The sequence below is a fragment of the Salvelinus sp. IW2-2015 genome, linkage group LG25 (genome assembly GCF_002910315.2).
Source record: "Salvelinus sp. IW2-2015 linkage group LG25, ASM291031v2, whole genome shotgun sequence".
Classification (NCBI taxonomy): domain Eukaryota; kingdom Metazoa; phylum Chordata; class Actinopteri; order Salmoniformes; family Salmonidae; genus Salvelinus; species Salvelinus sp. IW2-2015.
Window position 1 is genome coordinate 18,850,853 of NC_036865.1, and position 24,052 is coordinate 18,874,904.

At 42.9% G+C, this 24,052-nt stretch overlaps 1 protein-coding gene across 1 annotated transcript; it reads left to right on the top strand.

The window, feature by feature from the left end:
- Positions 1–11,889: 11,889 nt before the first annotated feature.
- LOC111951759 (SPARC-like) lies at positions 11,890–22,624 on the top strand. The gene is made up of 9 exons (XM_023969958.2): positions 11,890–12,018; positions 12,423–12,512; positions 14,229–14,301; positions 16,174–16,285; positions 16,386–16,504; positions 16,607–16,761; positions 17,293–17,405; positions 21,784–21,878; positions 22,178–22,624. Exons 2-9 carry the CDS (start codon positions 12,462–12,464, stop codon positions 22,231–22,233), a joined length of 774 nt encoding a protein of 257 aa, XP_023825726.1. The 5' UTR covers positions 11,890–12,018; positions 12,423–12,461; the 3' UTR covers positions 22,234–22,624.
- The last annotated feature ends 1,428 nt before the right edge of the window (positions 22,625–24,052 follow it).

A 24,052-nucleotide genomic window follows, 5' to 3' on the forward strand; every position in this document is an offset into this window, starting at 1 on the left:
AGTAGGAAGACGTAGGTCAGTGTGAGTTCTCTTTTATGGGATGAACCTGTGGCCACGAGTTATTAAACAGACGCCGGACGATCAGCCTTAAGGTAACCAAATTTTGAAATATGAACCCTGTATGAAGTGCCTGCCTAGAAGGAACTCTGTCTGGCACTAGATTTTGTCACGGCGAAACTCACCGAGAGAACAAGTTCACAGCCCACATCTGTCCGCACACTTCGGCATTCTAAGGATAGACACTACAGGATAAGTGTCTTCCATATCTAGCTATTCGCCCCAATTAGCATAACATGAATATGACTTCATAAATACATGTAAGGATAATAGATCAACGCAATTTAGCACGAGGCCAAGTTTTAATTCATGGGAAGAAACGATCCCAATAATAATGCTACCCACTCTTAAACCAACACGTGCGGAAGGAACAGCACCCCTATAGTTGCAACGATAGTTTGATTGACGTCGCCCAGTGCCTGGTGCATAATGCGACGAGTGATGATTTGAAAAAAAGTTGCATGAAAGACAGATGAGCTCTTGCTTCTGTTTCTTGTGCAGCCTGAACACCAGTGGAGGCTCTCGAGGAGTAAGGGGAGGACTTCTTAGTGAAATTCATAAAATAAAAAGTTAAACATAAAAAAGTTATTATTTTTAGATAAACACTATACTAAATATATTCAAGTAATCACATTTTTTTATTTGGCTCTGTCACAGCGGCCGGCGACCGGGAGGTCCGTGGGCGACGCCAATGGCCGCGTCGTCCGGGTTAGGGAGGGTTTGGCCGGGTAGGGATATCTTTGTCTCATCCGGCTCCAGCGACTCCTGTGGCGGGCCGGGCGCAGTGCGCGCTAACCAAGGGGCCAGGTGCACCGTGTTTCCTCCGACACATTTGGTGCGGCTGGTTCCGGGTTGGAGGCGCGCTGTGTTAAGAAGCAGTGCGCGCTTGGTTGGGTTGTGCTTGGAGGACGCATGGCTTTCGACCTTCGTCTCCTCCGAGCCCGTACGGAGTTGTAGCGATGAGAAAGATAGTAATTACTGAGCGATTGGATACCACGAAAATTGGGGAAAAGGGGGTAAAATTTAAAAAATATATAAAAATTAAAAATAATACGTTTGAACAAATTGACTTCTTCCTAAGTTAAGGAGAAGCAAGAGAGAAAGAGCTATATTTGGATGTATTATTTTTATTTATTTGTACTTTCACTTAGCTAGCCAATTCAGCTAGCTAGTTTAGTCTACTCAAACACCCAGCTCAAACAGAGAGGGATACTATGTTAGCTAGCTGGCTGTGGCTATCCAACACTGGAACTCTTCCAAGTCAAGGTAAGCTTTTGGTTTTATAAATGTATTGCCACTGGGTCCCACCAGTGTAACTGCTAAATTTCTTTTGCAGCTAGCAAGTTTAGCCTACTCAAACACCCAACTCAAACAGAGAGTAATGCTATGTTAGCTAGCTGGCTATGGCTATCCAACACTGGAACTCTTCCAAGTCAAGGTAAGCTTTTGGTTATATAAATGTATTGCCAAAGGGGCCCACAGGTGTAACTGAAAAACTGTTTCTTACTGTACACTGTACTGCATGATTGTAGCGGGTTTACTAACACATTAGTTCTAGTTGACTATGATGTGACAACTATGTAGGCTGTGTGTAGCTCTTAGCGGTCATGATATGAAGGTTTGGCTTGGAAAGTTGTTTTTTCGCCTGGTCAAAGATAGCGGATTTTTTGTGTACTGAAGTCCACATGCGAAGGGAAAAGGTGAAAGGAGGAGAATGTGTAGATAGTTGTGAGAAGGAATTATATAAACAATGAGGAAAGTGATTGTGCTGTTTTTATGTGGCTGCTATGAAAGTGAACTGTTTACGTGTGATCAACGAAAAACATTTCTTAAACGGAAGCAACCGGAGTGAAAAAGGGATAAACATACCTGAATTTGTCTAATAGAAACTCTCATTTGCAACTGTTGGACTAATGATTACGTCCTAGATTAGCTAGATGCAGGCAAGCGTGTGCAAAGCAGTATTGAACATGTCACTGTCTGTCACCTTGATAACTCAAAATTCTCTTGACCTTTGCACCTACATTGTTAACTTTAATTAATAGGCTAGGTTGTAGCAACCTCATGATGGGTACAGGGAAAATTTGAGGAACATGTAAGATCCTAAACCTATTGATGTTACATTGAGAAGGGTGAATGGAATATGAATGACAGTCATCCAATACGCTGTGATAGAAATAAGGCCATGCTCATAAAGAAAATCATCTTAAAAGGCACCGGCCACCACCGCTGCACAGACTTCATCAAATCAAATTGTATTAGTCACATGCGCCGAATACAACAGGTGTAGACTTTACAGTGAAATGCTTACTTACGAGCCCATAAACAACAGTGCAGTTTAAAAAAATACAGATAAGTATAAAAAATAAAAGTAACAAGTAATTAAAGTACAGCAGTAAAATAACAATAGCGAGACTATATACAGGGGGGTACCGGTACAGAGTCAATGTGCGGGGGCACCGGTTAGTTGAGGTAATATGTACACGTAGGTAGAGTTATTGAAGTGACTATGCATTGATGATAACAACAGAGCGTAGCAGCGGTTTAAAAGAGGGGGGGGGGGGCAATGCAAATAGTCTGGGTAGCCATTTGATTAGGTGTTCAGGAGTCTTATGACTTGGGGGGATAGAAGCTGTTTAGAAGCCTCTTGACCTAGACTTGATGCTCCGGTACCGCTTGCCGTGCGGTAACAGAGAGAACAGTCTATGACTAGGGTGGCTGGAGGCTTTGACATTTTTCAGGGCCTTCCTCTGACACCGCCTGGTATAGAGGTCCTGGATGGCAGGAAGATTGGCCCCAGTGATGTACTGAGCCGTTCGCACTACCCTCTGTAGCACCTTGCGGTCGGAGGCCGAGCAGTTGCCATACCAGGCAGTGATGCAACCAGTCAGGATGCTCTCGATGGTGCAGCTATAGATCCTCAAAAGTTTCTGAGGACCCATGCCAAATCTTTTCAGTCTCCTGAGGGGGAATAGGTTTTGTCGTGCCCTCTTCATGACTGTCTTGGTGTACTTGGACCATGTTAGTTTGTTGGTGATGTGGACACCAAGGAACTTGAAGCTCTCAACCTGCTCCAATGCAGCACCGTCCTGTAGTCCACAATCATTTCCTTTGTCTTGATCACATTGAGGGAGAGGTTGTTGTCCTGGCACCACACGGTCAAGTCTCTGACCTCCTGCCTATAGCCTGTCTCATCGTTGTCTGTGATCAGGACTACCACTGTTGTGTCATCGGCAAACTTAATGATGGTATTGGAGTCGTGCCTGGCCATGCAGTCATGAGTGAACAGGGAGCACAGGACGGGACTGAGCACGCACCCCTGAGGAGCTCCAGTGTTGAGGATCAGTGTGGCGGATGTGTTGTTACCTACCCTTACCACCTGGGGGCGGCCCGTCAGGAAGTCCTGAATCCAGTTGCAGAGGGAGGTGTTTAGTCCCAGGGTCCTTAGCTTAGTGATGAGCTTTGAGGGCACTATGGTGTTTAACGCTGAGCTGTAGTCAATGAATAGCATTCTCACATAGGTGTTCCTTTAGTCCAGGTGGGAAAGGGCAGTGTGGAATGCAATAGAGATTGCATCTGTGGATCTGTTGGGGCGGTATGCAAATTGGAGTGGGTCTAGGGTTACTGGGATAATGGTGTGATGTGAGCCATGACCAGCCTTTCAAAGCACTTCATGGCTACAGATGTGAGTGCTATGGGTCAGTAGTCATTTAGGCAGGTTACCTTAGTGTTCTTGGGCACAGGCACTATGGTGGTCTGATTAAAACGTTGGTATTACAGACTTGGACAGGGAGAGGTTGAAAATGTCAGTGGCCAGTTGGTCAGCTCATGCTCGCAGTACACGTCCTGGTAATCCTTGTGAATGCTGACCTCTTTAAAGGTCTTACTCACATTGGCTGCGGAGAGCATGATCACACAGTCTTCCGGAACAGCTGGTGCTCTCATGCATGTGTCAGTGCCATTTGCCTCGAAGCGAGCATAGTAGTTTAGCTCGTCTGGTAGGCTTGTGTCACTGGGCAGCTCTCGGCTGTGCTTCCCCTCATAGTCTGTCATGGTTTGCAAGCCCTGCCACATCCGACGAGCATCAGAGTCGGTGTAGTACGATTCGATCTTAGTCCTTTATTGACACTTTGCCTGTTTGATGGTTCGTCGGAGGGCATAGTGGGATTTCTTATAAGATTCCGGGTACGAGTCCTGCTCCTTGAAAGCTGCAGCTTTAGCCTTTAGCTCAGTGTGGATGTTGCCTGTAATCCATGGCTTCTGGTTGGGGTATGTACGTATGGTCGCTGTGGCGACAACATCATCAATGCACTTATTGATGAAGCCAATGACTGATGTGGTGTACCCCTCAATGCCATCGGAGGAATCCCAGAACATATTCCAGTCTGTGCAAGCAAAACAGTCCTGTAGCTTAGCATCTGCTTCATCCGACCACTTTTTTATTGATCTAGTCACTGGTGCTTCCTGCTTAAATTTTTGCTTGTAAGCAGGAGGATAGAATTATGGTCAGATTTTCCAACTGGAGGGAGCGCCGCCTCTGGGTGAGCGTCATCTTGTTTGCTTATGGCGGAATACAGCTCATTCAGTGCTGTGTTAGTGCCAGCCTCTGACTGTGGTGGTATGTAAACAGCTACGAAAAATACAGATGAAAACTCTCTAGGTAGATAGTGTGGTCTACAGTTTATCATGAGATACTCTACCTCAGGCGAGCAATAGCTCGAGACTTCCTTAGATATTGTGCACCAGTTGTTATTTACAAAAATACATAGTCCGCCGCCTCTTGTCTTATCAGACGCCGCTGTTCTATCCTGCAGGTACAGCGTACAACCAGCCAGCTGTATGTTGATAGTGTAGCTGTTCAGCCATGACTCCGTGAAGCATAAGATATTACAGTTTTGAATGTCCCGTTGGTAGTTTAATCTTCCGCATAGGTCATCGATTTTATTCTCCAAAGATTGCACGTTTGCCAGCAGAATGGAAGGAAGTGGGGGTTTATTCGATCGCCTACGAATTCTCAGAAGGCAGCCTGCCCTCTGGGCCTGTTGCCGAGAAAGTAGTATATCATTCGAGTCGGGCTTGTCAGACTCGTTAAAGGAAAAAAAGGATTCTGCCAGTCCATGGTGAGTAATCGCAGTCCCTCCATTAGTTATTTTCGGTCATAAGAGACGGTAGCGGCAACATTATGTACAAAATAAGTAAAAAAATAAGTTACAAACATCCCAAATAAACGAATAAAAAAACACAATCGGTTGGGGACACGTAAAACATCTGCCTTCTTCTACGGCGCAATTTTATCAGTCTCTCATTCACAATTTGACAAGCACTTGATAATATTCTCACCCATCGGACTATTCTTAATTGAATCTGGTCTTTACATTTAGCCTATAGGTGGAATTATTTTTAATTTAGAATGGCCCACCTCTGGATGGATGAGAGAGCACACTAGGTTGACATGAGTTATGAATCATGGCACGACCCAGAAGACTACCTCTAATTATATACTGGGTGGTTCGAGCCCTGAATGCTGATTGGCTGACAGCTGTGGTATATCAGACTGTATACCACGAGTATGACCAAACATTTATTTTTACTACTCTAATTATGTTGTTAACCAGTTTATAATAGCAATAAGGCACCTTGGGGGTTTGTGATATATGGCTAATATACCATGCATGGCTAAGGGCTGTATCCAGGCACTCCACGTTGCGTCATACATAAGAACAGCCCTTAGCCGTGGTATACTGGCCATATACCACACCTCCTCTGGCCTTATTGCCTAATAATAAACTGGGTGGTTTGAGCAATGAATGCTAATTAGCTGAAAGTCGTGGTATATACCACAAGTATGACAAAACATATTTGTACTGTTCTAATTACATTAGCAACCAGTTTATAAGAGCAATAAGGCACCTAGGGGGTTTATGGTATACGGCCAATATACCACAGCTAAGGGCTGTATCCAGGCACTTTGTGTTGCGTGCATAAGAACAGCCCTTAGCCATGGTATATTGGCCATATACCTGTACCCCCTCATGCTTATTACTTAAATATACCAGTGACTAAACACAACAGTGATGAGAGACAGTGAACAACCATTTGAGCCATTGCAATGAGTCAAGTTCTGATTCTATGCCCATTCTAGAAAATATTACATAAATTAATTTACAAGTAATCCATGTATTGTACTTTATATTCCTTACTCTTCTACAGAAGGACTCAAATGATTACCCTGAGTAATGACTTGTGTTATTTACATGTTATTGTGGTTATCAGAAAAGTACTACAGAGTAGTAGACAAATGGTACATTTTGAATTAGTATAGTGATAAACTTTTTTTTAAAGTAAAATGGACTCCTACCTGGAAGAACAGAATTATGAAGTTATTCAGTCAGGTTTACTAGGGTCCACGGTCCAAGGAAGGCAAGTGTCAGATGAAGGCAGTGGCTGTCCTGAAGTTGAAGTTATCCTCTTGGTATCACCATCGCCAAGTTTGTTTCTCTATGTAAGAACAGTTTTCTTTAGAATTTGAACAATAAGTGGAAAACGCAACAACAAAAAATGGCAGAAAGAGAATTAAACCGCATTTTCTCACTAAAGCCTTCTAAACTATTCTTGTTGTTCGAGAAAACATTATCTTGAGTCTTGACGTTGAAATGTGGTTACAATTCAATTATTGAAATATGCCTAATGTAAAGAACCTTGGAAATAACCCCAGGTTTCGCTATAATCTCGTCCCCAGACACTTCCGCTTTTCGGCGCAATAGCCTGGGGACGAGGTTAGTTGCACTTTAGTCATGACAAACGCAAACTACAGCATTATCTTGTCAACACCGATACAATGTAATGATAACGTCGAATGATGTTCGGTAGCAACAGTCATACATATCCACGTGTCCGTGCCGTCAAATAATTCAAACGTCCATCAGAAAACAGTTCAGCGGAATTCTCAAAGGAGATTAGATGCATGATGCTTTATCATTCCAGCATCCTCTTCTACTCGATGGGCGGAGCGTTCAGACGTCACCTGGACCTCAATAGAGTCCCGCGGCGGAGGTGTCATAATACCCATAAAACCTAGCAGTCAAACAGGGAAATGGTTCCAATCGTTTTTCCATCTTTAATTTTTCCCATAAGATATTTCAGAAACACTTAAAATAATGTCTGTGTTTCGTGTAGGCTTACCATGGCATGACGTTTTGATAACCATGTACTTCTCCCTTGGACAAGATTACTTTTATCAATATACTCAGCTCTATTTACTCTCAGATTTGAAAATGCTAATTGATATCAAAGTAGACATGCAAAACTACAAATCCCTGCAAGCTCCTGCACATGATCTCTAGCTGACACCTTTGCTAACAGGTATTGTGTGAATGTAAAATTTGAACAAAACAGTTTACAGAATTGTCCATTTGAAGAAATGTTGCCAATTTATTCATTACTACATTTAGCTAACATTAGATAATTAATCCAGAGATTCTAACCTTTGCCTTGATTCAGCAGTCTCCAACCGATCATCATGGCATTTGTAGTTCTTAATGATAGCCACATTAGCAGCTAATCAGCTTTTCATTTTTGGGGGGTAAATACAGGTGAATATATTGATAAAAGTCACCTTGTCATAGAGAGATTCACACGGTTATCAAAATATCACGCCAGGGTAAGTCTACACAAAACACAGCCCTTATTTTAGTGTTTCTAAAATCCCCTATGGGAAAAATGAGTGTGGTAAAATGATTGGAACCATTTCCCTGTTTGACCACTAGGTTTTATGAGTATTATGAGTATTATTACCAAAATATTATTACCAAAATACTCAGAGTAATATTATTCATGGGCAATATTTTGGGTGGCAGGTAGCCTAGTGGTTAGAGTGTTGGGCCAGTAACCAAAAGGTATCTGGATCAAATCCCCAAGCTGACAGGGTAAAAATGTGTAATTTTGCCCCTGAACAAGGCAGTGTTCCCAGGTAGGCTGTCATTGTAATTAAGAATTTGTTCTTAACTGACTTGCCTAGTTAAATTTAAAAAATATTTAAAAAATTATGACTCATGTTGTGGTACTCTATGGCTTGGCAACATCTCTAATCTCAATGTGTGAGATAACAAGTGATGCAAATTATTTCATTTTAGTAGAACCCCCATTTGGACGGTTCGATAACAAAAGTAAAAGCCGTTAGAAATGTTGCATATCTTTCCCAATTTGAATAACTAGTCCACGTGATCGACAGGAGTCATGATTCATGTTTTTCTGCCTTCCCAAGCTTCGACCTCAGTCATTCTCATTAGCGCTGTTGACACTGACGTTAGCTGTCATATTTTCATCCTGCCCTCAGTGTAAATGTGCACGCTCACTAGTATGAGCTTTTACGCACGTATGGGATATACAGTAAGGCAGGCACATGTGTTATCAGAGAGTAAGGTATGTAAAACATTTGCATAAAAAACATAATGAAAATAGGGGGTTGGATCATTTCTGCACATAAATAATCTCAAACGTTCCTGTATACGTCCCTACCATGGTCCCCACCCCCCACCTTCTCTCTTTCTCTCTAGCTCGCTCTCTCTCACTCGCACACACAGACACACACACACACATACACAGTATATGACTCCTTCTCTTCTCACATCAATACACGTACACTGAACAATTATCAGAGGGATAAAAGTGCATGTTTTCGTTCCACTCTTAGCAGTTACCTCTCAAATCCCCTTTGATGATCATCCATGTGAAGGGAAGCTTCTCTTCATGACATTTTAATCTAGTGAGAAACCTGAGAGCTCTCTGGTCTAAACGTTTACAACCAATAAACGAAGGGAAGAACTTACATTCAAATAGAAAATACAATCATAAAAATTGAGGTTCTGTTGTGGGATCATGTACAGTACAATAAACCAAGTTATTCATGTAATGATATGTCTAATAAAATCTGTATAGTGGTCATGCATCACAATGACCACTAGGTGACAGTGTTAAGCTTCTCCTGACATCGCCCCCTAGTCAGTCAGTCATCTCCCCATCTCACTATCTTCAGCCCCCAACAAACTGTGTAAAGTGTGTCCCTTTATAAGGACTGAGGAAAATATTGGATGTTCATACCTAGAAGTTTCTCTGAAAACTGAGAAAAGCAATTGCTAGGGGCATCATATGTTTGTCCATTGTGATTACAACACTCCCAGGACCTCTATACCAGGAGCTGTCAGAGGAAGGCCCTAAAATGAAAAGACTCCAGCCACCCAAATCATAGACTGTACTCTCTGCTGCCGCACAGCAAGCTGTACCGATGCACCAAGTCTGGAACCAACAGGACCCTGAACAGTTTCTACCCTCAAGCCATAAGACTGCTAAATAGTTAGTTAAATAGTTAACCAAATAGCTTCTTGGAGTATCTGCATTGACCCTATTTGCACTAACTTTTTTGACTCCTCACATATGCTGCTGCTACTGTTTATTATCTATCCTGTTGCCTAGTCATTCTATTCCTAGTTGTATGTACAGTTGAAGTCGGAAGTTTACATACACTTAGGTTGGAGTCATTAAAACTCGTTTTTCAACCACTCCACAAATGTCTTGTTAATAAACTATAGTTTTGGAAAGTCGGTTAGGACATCTACTTTGTGCATGACACAAGTATTTTTCCAACAATTGTTTACAGACAAATTATTTAATTTATAATTCACTGTATCACAATTCCAGTGGGTCAGAAGTTTACATACACTAAGTTGACTGTGTCTTTAATAAACATCTTGGAAAATTCCAGAAAATTATGTCACAGCTTTAGAAGCTTCTGATAAGCTAATTGACATTATTTGAGTCAATTGGAGGTGTACCTGTGGATGTATTTCAAGGCCTACCTTCAAACTCAGTGCCTCTTTGCTTGACATCATGGGAAAATCCAAAGAAATCAGCCAAGGCCTCAGAAAAATAAGTGTAGACCTCCATAAGTCTGGTTCATCCTTGGGAGCAATTTCCAAACGCCTGAAGGTACCACGTTCATCTGTACAAACAATAGTACGCAAGTTTAAACACCATGGGACCACACAGCCATCATACCGCTCAAGAAGGAGACGCGTTCTGTCTCCTAGAGATGAACGTATTTTGGTGCGAAAAGTGAAAATCAATCCCAGAACAACAGCAAAGTACCTTGTGAAGATGCTGGATTAAACAGGTACAAAAGTATCTATATCCACAGTAAAACGAGTCCTATATCGACATAACCTGAAAGGCCGCTCAGCAAGGAAGAAGCCACTGCTCCAAAACCGACATAAAAAAAGCCAGACTACGGTTTGCAACTGCACATGGGGACAAAGATCGTACTTTTTGGAGAAATTTCCTCTGGTCTGATGAAACAAAAATAGAACTGTTTGGCCATAATGACCATTGTTATGTTTGGAGGAAAATGGGGAAGGCTTGCAAGCCGAAGAACACCATCCAAACCGTGAAGCACGGGGGTGGCAGCATCATGTTGTGGGGGTGCTTTGCTGCAGGAGGGACTGGTGTACTTCACAAAATAGATGGCATCATGAGGCATGAAAATTATGTGAATTTATTGAAGCAACATCTCAAGACATCAGTCAGGAAGTTAAAGCTTGGTCGCAAATGGTTCTTCCAACTGGACAAATACCCCAAGCATACTTCCAAAGTTGTGGCAAAATGGCTTAAGGACAACACAGTCAAGGTATTGGAGTGGCCATCACAAAGCCCTGACCTCAACCCTATAGAAAATGTGTGGGCAGAACTGAAAAAGCGTGTGCGAGCAAGGAGGCCTACAAACCTGACTCAGTTACACCAGCTCTGTCAGGAGGAATGGGCCAAAATTCACCCACCTTATTGTGGGAAGCTTGTGGAAGGCTACCCGAAATGTTTGACCCAAGTTAAACAATTTAAAGGCAATGCTACCAAATACTTATTGAGTGTATGTAAACCTCTGACCCACTGGGAATGTGATGAAAGAAATAAAAGCTGAAATAAATCATTCTCTCTACTATTATTCCAACATTTCACATTCTTAAAATAAAGTGGTGATCCTAACTGACCTAAGACAGGGATTTTTAAATAGGATTAAATGTTAGCAATTGTAAAAAACTGAGTTTAAATGAATTTGGCTAAGGTGTATGTAAACTTCTGACTCCAACTGTGCATATCTACATCAATTACCTCGTACCCCTACACATAGACTCGATACTAGTACCCCCTGTATATACCAAAGTTATTGTTACTCATTGTGTATTGTATTTATTATTACGTGTTATTACTTTTCTATTATTTCTCTGTTTTCTTTCTCTGCATTGTTGGGAAGTGTAAGCATTTCGCTGTTTGTCTACTACACCTGTTGTATCAGACGGCTACAGTATCACGGTCCGCTAATACTAGTAATTGTTTTATTCTTCAGATTTTTCTGGTTTTTGCTGCAGCACTCTCAGCACCTTTACTTCCCGCGGCTATTAGGAAAGAGGAACTGGTTCTCATTGAGGCTGGCAGTCCATCACAGACACATACATTTACAGGCCAGAGCACACATGGATTCAGCCAATACATCTCTCTCTCGCTCTCTTTACATCATAAGTCAAATCAAACCCCCTAATAAACACTCTCACAACACCTACTGTCTGTCTGAATTGCATTTTCTGTTTTCATCTAATTGATTGATTGACTGATTGACTGACTGAAGGTGCATATTTTCTCTGAGTATTTTGGTCTGCTGATGTGGCCTATAAACAGGGGGCTATTGTGAACTGAAGATTAAGAGGAGGAGGTAGAAAAGAGGGGAGAGGAGGGGCAGATAAGGCAGGATTGTAAGAATAGGAGATCAAATAAAAGGAGGGAGAAAGTTTAGGCAGCAGAACTTAAAAACAGATACCTTTAAGGAACGGGTGTAAAGGAGAGGGAAAGATATGTAGCTGGCAAGACGCAGAACAGCAAGCGGAATAGCAATAGAGGATAGAAGCAAGCGAAACTCTGGTAAGATTTCTGAAGCTGTCTGGGAAAATGACTTGTTCCATATAATGACTTCCTCTGTTGATGGCTAATGTCCTCCTGTCCATGTAACTCAATCTGTCTCCTACAGCACAGTAATTGGAAATTATTGCTTTCTTTTGACTGAGCCTCATTGTTTTTTTCTGGATTATTGGAATGACTGGTGAATAATGGAGGGAAATTACACCAAATAAGAAAATATGTGTATGTTGTCCAAGCATATATTGACAATCTCAAAGTTATATTTCTCTTTCACTCTTCCGTAAGGGTTATTTTACAGTGAATCATATGAAAGGAAATTGTTTTATTTAATTCATTTGATAAACAAGTAGTATACATAAATTGGCCATGTCACTGAAATAGTTATGTTTGGTTTATTTGTCCTGCAGGACTGTTAGCAACTCTCTTCTCTCGCGTTCAGCCTGACTATGAACCTGCTCTACCTGCTGGCCCTGGCTTTTCACCCTGACCTGGCCATGGTGAGTATAACCTTTCTCCTCATTACATTAGGAGGCTGGGACCTGTTCGGGAGAGTGCAATGTTACAGAAGGTTCAGACAGAAATGTTACAGAAGATTGTAGAACAGATATAATTGTTTGTCTGTCACAGTCTATGGTCTGTCATGTCGAATAGTGAATGTTGTCAGCTCTATTCATTATATATCTATCTGCAACGTTCTACATTTTTGATCTCGTTAAATACGTCCCAAGTAGGACGGAAAGTTGGGACTTTTATACCTTGAAGAATGTTCATAGACGTCAACGCATACTTTTATATCCAGCCAGGCACCTGGTAAAAGTGTGTGTATAGCTGAGGAAATCACTTGGTATGTCAAAACAACTGAAGGAAAAATAGTAGGTCTTTACTGAAATAGGACAACCTTTCATGTAGCATACACATTGAGAAATTTTCCCACATGTTGGAATGAGTTGGAGATAAATCAACATTCCTCTGTTTGTTATTGAGATGGATTTTAGTTGGAGTTGTTAGGCAATAAATTCATGTTAAAGGAAAACTCCACCCAAAACTAGCTTTTGGTATTTGTGTAATTAGTCCAATGTTAATATAGTAAAAATATATTTTGCATGTCAGCAATCAAGTTTTCAAGATATATCACTTTCAAAATACAGAAATCATATGATGCTAAATGCATCATGCCAGCAGTATTTCTGTATTTTGAAAGTGATATATCTTGAAAACTTAATTGCTGACATGCAAAACATTTTGGGACTATATCAACAATGGACTAATGAAACAATTGGGCTTTGGGAGCTGAAGGAGCTAAAGGAGCTGAGGCCCCAGTATTTTGGGTCACAACCCACTGGGCACAGACGTCAACGTGCATTCCACATTATTTCAACGTAATTTCATTGAAATGACGTGGAAACAATGTTGATTCAACCAGTGTGTGCCCAGTGGGAATGCACCTGTTTCTCATCAGGTGCATTCAGGGCAGATGTGGGTCTGGCTCAGACTACAAAGACCATAGTAGTGGATTGAGGATAGTGGGGATTTGGGGGGTTTGGAGCATCCCCCCTTGCAGTGGGGGCTGTTCTATGCCAGTCAGGGTTTCATACACTACAGAGGTTATAGAGGAGACAAGTCATCGATTAACATAGCTTCAATATGAACAGTGAAAGGACTTGAATTGGCTTGAAATTATTTGCTATCAGTGGCAGACTGTCAGGCATGTACAGATTTATCATGGTTGAAGATAAATCTGAAAATTTGGGAGAGGTTCTGACTGTTGCTTGGCCTCTATTTGTCTGAGAACCCAACCACCCAAAATATAATTCAACACAAAAGTCTGTATACAAAACAGAGCAGTTAAGTTGTCTACTCATGTTGAGTGGATAGGCACTTCTAGAAGAAGAAGAAACGCACACCTATTTAGGCGAGGTGCTGGCTAGCGGAGTAGAACACTTAAAAATAAAGGAGAGCCGCACACTCTAGGAGCTCAGATGCAAAAATGTAATATCCAACGTTTCGACAGCCAAGCTGTCTTCATCAGGGTATAATCACAAACACTGCGGGATGACTCGTTTATATAGTGTCAAAATATATGCTGTACTAGTACAGCATTTTCAAAAGAACACAGCATTAAAAGACAAACACATGTTCAAGGTTTATTCCATGTTACAAACTGATAACAGACTGGTCTGTCTCTTTTTGCTGCCGAATTCTATGTGTTTCAGGGAGGCAGAGCCCAGCGCAAACAATGGCAGGCTGAGAGCAGTCTGAGACCATATCTGGGTAGAGTGGACCCAGGTGAGATACAGTTGAAGTTGAAAGTTTACATACACCTTTGGCAAATACATTTAAACTCAGTTTTTCACAATTCCTGACATTTAATCAGAGTAAAAATTCCCTGTCTTAGGTCAGTTAGGATCAACACTTTATTTTAAGAATGTGAAATGTCGGAATAATAGTAGAGAGAATGATTTATTTCAGCTTTTATTTATTTAATCACATTCCAGGTGGGTCAGAAGTTTACATACACTCAATTAGTATTTGGTAGCATTGCCTTTGAATTGTTTAACTTGGGTCAAACGTTTTGAGTGGCCTTCCACAAGCTTCCCACAATAAGTTGTGTGAATTTTGGCTCATTCCTCCTGACAGAGCTGGTGTAACTGAGTCAGGTTTGTAGGCCTCCTTGCTCGCACATGCTTTTTCAGTTCTGCCCACACATTTTCTATAGGATTGAAGTCTGGGCTTTGTGCTGGCCACTCCAATACCTTGACTGTGTTGTCCTTAAGCCATTTTGCCACAACTTTGGAAGTATGCTTGGGGTCATTGTCCATTTGGAAGACCCATTTGCGACCAAGCTTTAACTTCCTGACTGATGTCTTGAGATGTTGCTTCAATAAATTCACATAATTTTCCTCCCTCATGATGCCATCTATTTTGTGAAGTGCACCAGTCCCTCCTGCAGCAAAGCACCCCCACAACATGATGCTGCCACCCCCGTGCTTCACGGTTGGGATGGTGTTCTTCGGCTTGCAAGCCTCCCCTTTTTCCTCCAAACATAACAATGGTCATTATGGCCAAACAGTTCTATTTTGGTTTCATCAGACCAGAGGACATTTCTCCAAAAAGTACAATCTTTGTCCCCAGCAGCAGTGGCTTCTTCCTTGCTGAGCGGCCTTTCAGGTTATGTCGATATAGGACTCGTTTTACTGTGGATATAGATACTTTTGTACCTGTTTAATCCAACATCTTCACAAGGTCCTTTGCTGTTGTTCTGGGATTGATTTGCACTTTTTGCACCAAAGTACGTTAATCTCTAGGAGACAGAACGCGTTTCCTTCCTGAGCAGTATGACGGCTGCGTAGTCCCATGGTGTTTATACTTGCGTACTATTGTTTGTACAGATGAACGTGGTACCTTCAGGCATTTGGAAATTGCTCCCAATGATAAACCTGACTGGTGGTGGTCTACAAAGGTCTTGGCTGATTTTTTTTCTTTTTTCCCATGTTGTCAAGCAAAGAGGCACTGAGTTTGAAGGTAGGCATTGAAATACATTCACAGGTACACCTCCAATGACTCAAATTATATCAGCTTCTAAAGCCATAACATGATTTTCTGGAATTTTCCAAGCTGTTTATTAAAGGCACAGTCAACTTAGTGTATGTAAACTTCTGACCCAATGGAATTGTGATACAGTGAAATAATCTGTCTGTAAACAATTGTTGGAAAAATTACTTGTGTCATGCATGTTCTAACCGACTTACCAAAACTATAGTTTATGATGTGGTTGAAAAACGAGTCTTAATGACACCAACCTAAGTGTATGTAAACTTCCGACTTCAACTGTAAGTCTGCCATCATTAACCCTAAAAGCGCCAAATTGGTAATGTTAGCAAAGAGGCACTGTCTGTCAAGCAGTAACACTTTCTCTTTTATTAACCTTTTGTAACACAAGTAAATGGTTTTAATTCGCCCAAATAAACATATCTTTTAACATTTGCACACATTTATAGTGAAATTTGATGTTTAAAACACATTGACCTTGTTTGTTTAGACTGCAAATAACCCCATTGTAGTTCTGTATCGACTGATTTTATGTTCAAAGCATGAAGTCTCTTCCACCTCCCTCCCTTCCTCCCTCCCTCTCCATTTCTCCATCTATCCATATGCAAGTCCTACTATGTGAGCTTCTGAAGTGTCACAGTCCAATGGGCTCCTGGTGCCAGGTGGTGCAGGACAACGGAGTCCTCTTCCCAAAGTGTGTGTGTCCTAAGACCTGCCCACGGTAGGGCCACACCACAAACGTAATTAAGTTGTATTCAAGTGATAAAGAAAGGTGCCTTGCACTACAGTGTCATTGTGCTTGTAATGACCTATGTGTGCAGGCAGGGGGCACCAGTGTGCAGTGTTCTGGGAAAGACCTATGGGAACGAGTGTCTGCTGCATAGAGAAGCCTGCCGCAAGAGACGTCACATTGGACTGGCTCATAAAGGGCCTTGTCTGGGTAGGACTCACAAACACACACAGTACTGCAGTACTATACCTACATAATAAGTCTTCTTCAAGACCAGGTTCCACTTCATGCTTGATTATATTTGTTTCCAAGTTTCCAAGGCAAACTGTACAGAGGAGGAGTATGGCCAGTTCCCATACCGCCTCATGGACTGGTTCCTCCTATTGAGTCGCATGGGAGAGTCCTACGCACCCTACGCCCCGCCTCAGAGCTGCCTGAGCCACGCCCAGCGCTCCCAACTAGCCCAGGTAACAGACAAGACAGAGGAATAGGGCTGGGCTACTCTGGTCCTGTAGGGCTGCAGTGTCCGCAAGATCTACCGCACCTAATTACACTTATCATGAACTAACTTGAGGAGCATGAAGAGCACTTTGATTTGTGTTGTGGTGTGAAATTGTTACAGTTACCAGGAGCAGATGTCATTTAAGGTTAAAAAGCTCCTGTGTAGCTTATTGTGTGGTCTTCCACTACTCAGAATGAGGGAGCATTCAGGAACCCCAGTATAAATAGACTGTCAATAATCACTAAATGATTCAATAAGAAAGATAACTGGGTGGTAATATTATATCCTCATTCCTGCCTTCCTGACCTCTAGCCCTCCCTTTATCTATTCAACTAACCACATCTTTAACCCAGCTTTGTCCTCCTTCCTCCCTCTCTAGACTCTGTCCATCCTCCTTTTAGGTAAATTGGCATTAGGAGTGCTGGGGTGAATAGCTCATTGTTGTCATTCAATATTCCTCTGCTTCGATGTCTCCTCTCTCTCCTGAATTGTATAGCGGAGGTTTGGCCTGCTGGACAAGAACAAGGATGGAAAGCTGAGCCGGAGAGACCTGAGGAAGCTACGCTACAAAAGAATGCCTCTAGAGCACTGTGCTACCTCCTTCTTCCAGTGAGCCCCACTCTGAATACACACTTACACTTAATCTTTCTTGTCCTCTATGCACCACATACAAATGATGACATGTCCAAATCCCATTATCAGTTGCCAACTGTCAACATCCTTTAATCTCAGTCAATACAGGAAATTAATTCAAATTCAACTGATAATTTGAGAACGGTATGGAAAAATGTGAAATTGGGGGCAATGACCTATTTGTAAAGAGAAGGTCAAATGATTTCCTTAGTGTAAAGGATTAAAATGTCAATCGCCCCCATTCCATGTTGCACCTCCCATCCGCATGTTCTCTCTGCACCCCATCCTCAGCAGACATCCTCTGTGTCAACCCCCTTCCTGTGAGCCCCCCCTCTCCCTCTACTACTCAGCCAACCCACCTCCCCACTCATCACACTCTCCTCTCTATCTCATCCATCCCTCTAACACTCCCTCCTCCATACCCCATGTCCTCATCCCTCTCTTTCCTCCCTACTAAGTCTATCCTCTCTCTCTCCACCCATCTCCCACCTCAGTCGTAAAGCTGGTGTGTGTTGCCAGTCTGCAGTGACAGGTTTTGTGGGAGTGGGGCTGGCTGGCTCAATGTCAACCTATTCCCAGCAATGATAATGTTTATTACCCACTGTGCTTCCCGCTGTGTGTGGATTAGCACAAATGGAAACGGTACCCTTCAAAGATAATGTTTCTTTGTGGGTGAAGACAAATGTCAGTCTGTTCATATTGTATGCAGATGTGTTTGTTTGCATAAGTCCTTTGTGTTTGTGTGTGTGTCTGCGTGTGTGCATGCATGCGTGTGTGTGTGTGTGTGTGTGTGTGTGTGTGTGTGTGTGTGTGTGTGTGTGTGTGTTGTTTGTGTGTTCGTTGTTGTTGTTATTTGCAATAGTATAAAATGTTTGTTTGTGTGTATTTGTATTTATTAAGGATCTAAGGCAGCAGCTACTCTTCCTGGGGTGCAGCAACATAAAGGCAGTTATATACATTACATTTCATACCACTTTTCACAACATATTAAGTGTGTGCCTTCAGGCCACTACTCTACTACCGCATATCTACAATACAAAATCCATGTGTGCGTGTGTGTAGAGTGTGTGTGTTATCATGTGTATGCGTGTGTCTGTGCCTGTGTGAGCGTCTCTTCACAGTCCCCGCTGTCCACTGTGTATTTTTATCTGTTTTTGAAATCTGATTCTATTGCTTGCATCAGTTACCTGATGTGGAATAGAGTTCCATGCAGCCATGGCTCTATGTAGTACTGTGTGCCTCCCATAGTCTGTTCTGGACTTTGGGATTGTGAAGAGACCTCTGGTGGTATGTCTTGTGGGATATGCATGGGTGTCTGAGCTGTGTGCTAGTAGTTTAAACAGACACCTCGGTGCATTCAGCATGTTAATACTTTTTACAAAAACAAGCAGTGATGAAGTCAATATTTCTTCCACTTTGAGCCATAAGAGATTGACATGCATGTTATTAATGTTAGGTCACTGTGTATATTTAAGAGCCATCTTAAATTAAGTTAAACATGTATTGTAAATGTTTATCAGCACAGCATTATGACAGCATTTTCTATACTGCAGAGCCAATTGTAATTTTCCTAAGTCCCTCTTTGTGGCACCTGACCACACAACTGGACAGTAGTCCAGGTGCGACAAAACTAGGGCCTGTAGGACCTGTCTTGTTGATAGTGTTGTTAAGAAGGCAGAGCAATGCTTTATTATGGACAGACTTCTCCCCATCTTAGCTACTGTTTCATCAACATGTTTTGACCATGATTGTTTACAATCCAGGTTTACTCCAAGCAGTTTAGTCACCTCAACTTGCTTAATTTCCACAGTATTCATTGCAAGATTTAGTTGACGTTTAGGGTTTGGTAAATTGTTTTTCAAAATGGAATGCTTTTAGTTTTTGAAATATATAACTTATTTTTTGCCACCCATTCTGAAACTGACTGCACCTCTTTGTTAAGTGTTGCAGTAAATTCACTCGCTGTGGTAGCTGACGTGTAAAGTATAGAGTCATCCGCATATATAGAAACACTGGCTTTACTCAATGTTATAAGTAAATATTGAAAAATGTACAGAGCCTAGACAGCTGCCCTGGGGAATTCCTGATTCTATCTGGATTATTAGGACACCGCTGGTTCTGCTCACACTGCCCTACCCTGTGCTTTGACCTCTTTCTCCCCTCTCTCTCCAGATGAAATCTCGCGTCTTGTGACGGCCGGCCGCCCAACAACCTGCCCGCTTGACCCTATCCCCTCCTCTCTTCTCCAACCATTTCCGGAGACCTTTCTCGCCTTAACCTTCACCTCGCTCATATCACTCATGTCCTTGCCGCTGCTAGCGTCCCTTCCGTCTTCAAGAGAGGCGAGAGTTAGCAACCGCCTTTCGAAAAACCTACTCAAATCGATCCGCCTCCGATGTCACAACACAGACCCAGATCCCTTCTTTTTTTCTCTCCCAAAACTCTTGAACGTCCGTCCTTGGCCAGACTCTCCTGCTATCTCCTCCGAGAGACCTCTTGATCCAAATCAGTCAGGTCACAAGACTAAGTCATTCAACTGAGACTGCTCTTCTCTGTGCTGAGGCGCTCCGCACTGCTAAAGCTAACTCTCTCTCTCCTCTGCTCTCATCCTTCTGACCTATCGGCTGCCTTTGAATACTGTGAACCATCAATCCTCTTCTCCACCCTCTCCGAGCTGGGCATCTCCGGCGCGGCCCACGCTTGGATTGCGTCCTACCTGACAGGTCGCTCTCCTAAGGTGGCGTGGCGGAAACTTCTTTCTGCACCACGTGCTCTCACCACTGGTGTCCCCCTAAGGCTCTGTCTAGGCCCTGCCTATCTCTCGTATACACCAAGTCACTTGGCTTCTTGTCATATCCTCACAGGTCCTTTCCTAATCACTTGATATGCAGACGGACACACAATTAATCTTCTCCTTTTCCCCCCTCGTGATAACCAGAGTGGTGCAAATCGCATGCTCTGCATGCTGGCAACATATCAAGTGTGGTATGACGATCACCACCTCAAGCTGAACCTCGCAAGACGAGTGTCTTCCTCCCGGGCAAGGAACTGCCCGTTCCTGATCTCGCCATTCACGGTTGAACAACTCCGATTGTGTCCTCCTCACCAGAGTGCTAAGAACCTTGGCTGAATCCCTGGACAACACCCTGTCGTTCTCAACTAACATCAAGGCGGTGACCCGTTCCTGTAGGTTCATGCTCTACAACATTCGCAGAGTACGACCCTGCCTCCACGCAGGATGCGGCGCAGGTCCTATCCAGGCACTTGTCATCTCCGTCTGGATTACTGCAACTCGCTGTTGGCTGGGCTCCCTGCCTGTGCCATTAAACCCCTACAACTCATCCAGAACGCCGCAGCCCGTCTGGTGTTCAACTTTCCCAATTCTCTCACGTCACCCCGCTCCTCCCGCTCTCTCCACTGGCTTCCAGTTGAAGCTCGCATCCGTTACAAGACCATGGTGCTTGCCTACGGAGCTGTGAGGGGAACGGCACCTCGGTACCTTCAGGCTCTGATCAGGCCTACACCCAAACAAGGATCTTGCGTTCATCCACCTCTGGCTGCTCGCCTCCCTACCTCTGAGGAAGTACAGTTCCCTCCAGCCCAGTCAAAACTGTTCGCTGCTCTGGCACCCAATGGTGGAACAACACTCCCTCACGACGCCAGGTCAGCGGAGTCAATCACCACTCCGGAGACACCTGAAACCCACCTCTTTAAGGAATACTCTGGATAGGAAATAAAGTAATCCTTCTACCCCCCCCCCCTTAGAAAGACAGTTAGATGCACATTGTAAAAGTGGTTGTTCCACTGGATATCATAAGGTGAATGCACCAATTTGTAAGTCGCTCTGGATAAGAGCGTCTGCTAAATGACTTAAATGTAATGTAAATGTAAATGTTATTTATGTTTGAGCTGATAGTGCAGGGTGAGCTGCACAGTGGGGCAAACCTCCTCAGTGCTAACAGTATAACTCTGGTTCATAGGCACACGATTACTGTATACAATAGCTGTAGGATCGACAGAGGCATTCAGGGGAGTTAGAGGGACATAAATTAGGTTACTTACATTGTGACTGCCAACACCGCTGGGATAATGTACATTTGCTGCAGCATTACAACAACGACACAATGGTAGGGATTATCTGAGCTGGGCTTGGGTCATTGATAAGTCATTGTCTCAACGCAGCCTTGAAATGTGTGGACAGATTCCAGGGGTCAAGATGATTTGGATGGACTCCGCCATTCCTGTAGAGCATCTTCCGTTTCCAAAAGGTGTCAAAGTGATCTATAAATGTTATTCCAACAGAGCTACAGTAATCTTTTATGTGGTATTGTGTATGTTTATTCTCTGCATACAGGTCGTGTGACCATAACAAGAACAGTAAGGTGACCCTGCATGAATGGATCTCCTGTCTGGTGGATCGCTCAGAGGTCTGGTTCCACAGCTTCATGTGTGGGTCCCTTAACTTCACTATCTAAACTATGCAACATTATCAAATCAAATTGTATTTGTCACATTCTTCGTAAACAACAAGTGTAGACTAACAGTGGAATGAGTACTTACGGGCCCTTCCCAATAACACGTAATAATACAAGTAATAATAAATACACAATGAGCAACGATAACTTGGCCATTACCCTTAAATCCTAGTGAGTCATCTGTTTCGTCTTTAATTTAACTAAATTTGATTACAGCAAATGCTTTGATTACAACAATTGATTATAGCAAATGCTTCTTTCTCTCTCTGACAGCTATGAAAATGGGATCCGGTAAGCTGTGTCCCATGAAGACTGACAACCACCTTTGACCTGGATATGAACACCTCTCCTCTCGAATTGTGTATTTATTCCTTGTTACTTCTCATTTTTATCTCTCTGCATTGTTGGGAAGGGCCCGTCAGTAAGCATTTCAATGTTAGTCTACACCTGTTGTTTATGAAGCATGTGACAAATAACATTTTATTTTATTTTAATTTGATTTGTCTACATGTGCATCTGTTTATCAATGCTATCTACATTCTACAATCATCAGCATCAATTAATTATCCACTACCAGTATCATATTTCCACTACTCCCTCTAACGGTCACACTCAGTACTGCATTTGGTTTTGATTAATGACATCATCTGTTTTGAGAAGTCCACTGTAGATTCGTCTGTGTGGAGAAATGGCCTGTAATAAATGTCTATGAGAATTGGCTACCCTCTTAGTGTCCATATGGGGATGGACGGAGGAGAGAGGGGCTCATTGAGAACCAGGAGGACGTGTTGCATGGATCAAGCATTCAATTACTGTGGAAGGAGAGATAGATGGTGAAATCCTCACAGAGACAATGGGATACTGTGATGGAGGGAGGATGGAGGGAAGAGATAGAAAAGAGATGATGTAAGGAAAGGAAGCTTAGTGTGAGAAGCCGTTACCAGGGAAGGGAACAAGGGATAATAGGGGGAGACGGGGGAAGAAAGAGGAGTGTGGTAATGCACTGTAAACGAAGGAGGGAAATAAGAAAGTGTGTTTATGGAAGGGGGGGTAATGCACTGTAAATGGGGAGTAGAGATGGCGGTGGGTAAAGTAATGCATGAAAAATGGATCAGAAATGAGAGAAAGAACAAAAGGGGGATGGAATAGTCTGAGAGAAGTGGGAGAAGAACTGTAACTGAGAAGAGGTTTTATGTTGTGGCAATAGTAGCCATGGCGTATGATATTTGTCAACAGGAAGCAGGAAATGAAGAAATAATGCCCTCTTGTAAGGTCAAAGAGCCAAATCATCAGCCCTTACACAGTCCAGTACATCATTTTGAGATATTTGATCTGATGCCTCAGCTTTTCCACAGCTCTCATTGTGTTTTGTTTCGTCTGTGCGTGTGTGTATTCTAAAAGTTCAATAGGGGATGTGCGTGGCCCGGGGTGGGTTCCTCGGTTCCACTGGTGTCTCTGGATTAATTATCCCTCACATTTTTCTTCGCCGGGAGGAGGAAAGATAGAGAGAGATATTTCAATATTCAACATTAGATACAGATGCTTCTCAGACACGGGGCAACAGAGGCTTGAGATTTGCAATGTGCCCAGATAAACCCCCAAAGAATCAAAACAAGATTTTTTCCCTGATGTCTCAGATTCACTCTCGTCACTTCTGATTAAAACGAGACCGCTGGAGGCAGTATCAGAGTTTTAGAAAAGAAGAGAGGAAAAAACAGACGGTGAGAGGAGCTGTAAATGAACAGATATAGGAGCGTGATCGGAGATCAGCCAATTGAGAGCAGGCTGTATGAACTAATGAGTGACCTGCACATCAAGCTGTTAACACAGTCACCACGGCAAGTGGAAAGGAGCTCTGAATACAAATTCCATCCCCCCTTCAATTGCTCCCCATCCCAGGGGACTCGCTCCTTTATCTGTGAAAATGAAATGTGTTGTTGGGGCCACCCCTGGAGGTCCCTGCCTCCCCCCCTCTTTGCGTCTTCATCCCCTACATTAATAGATTCCCACTCATTACCTCAAGACCTCCTGCCCCACCTCCAACTCCACCACCCCCCATCCCCCACACCCAGGGGAGGGTAAAACTGATCCACAGGGCCCCCCTCCTGTCCTGCCCGTTGTCCCTCCCCCCTCTATACTTACTCACAC

What these genes read in the sequence shown, in the direction of transcription:
- LOC111951759 (XM_023969958.2), top strand. Translation starts at nt 12,462, where the DNA reads ATGAACCTGCTCTACCTGCTGGCCCTGGCTTTTCACCCTGACCTGGCC. An exon ending in TTCACCCTGACCTGGCCATG is followed by an intron (nt 12,513 to 14,228) that starts GTGAGTATAACC and finishes TATGTGTTTCAG; the next exon opens with GGAGGCAGAGCCCAGCGCAA. An exon ending in TGTCCTAAGACCTGCCCACG is followed by an intron (nt 16,286 to 16,385) that starts GTAGGGCCACAC and finishes CTATGTGTGCAG; the next exon opens with GCAGGGGGCACCAGTGTGCA.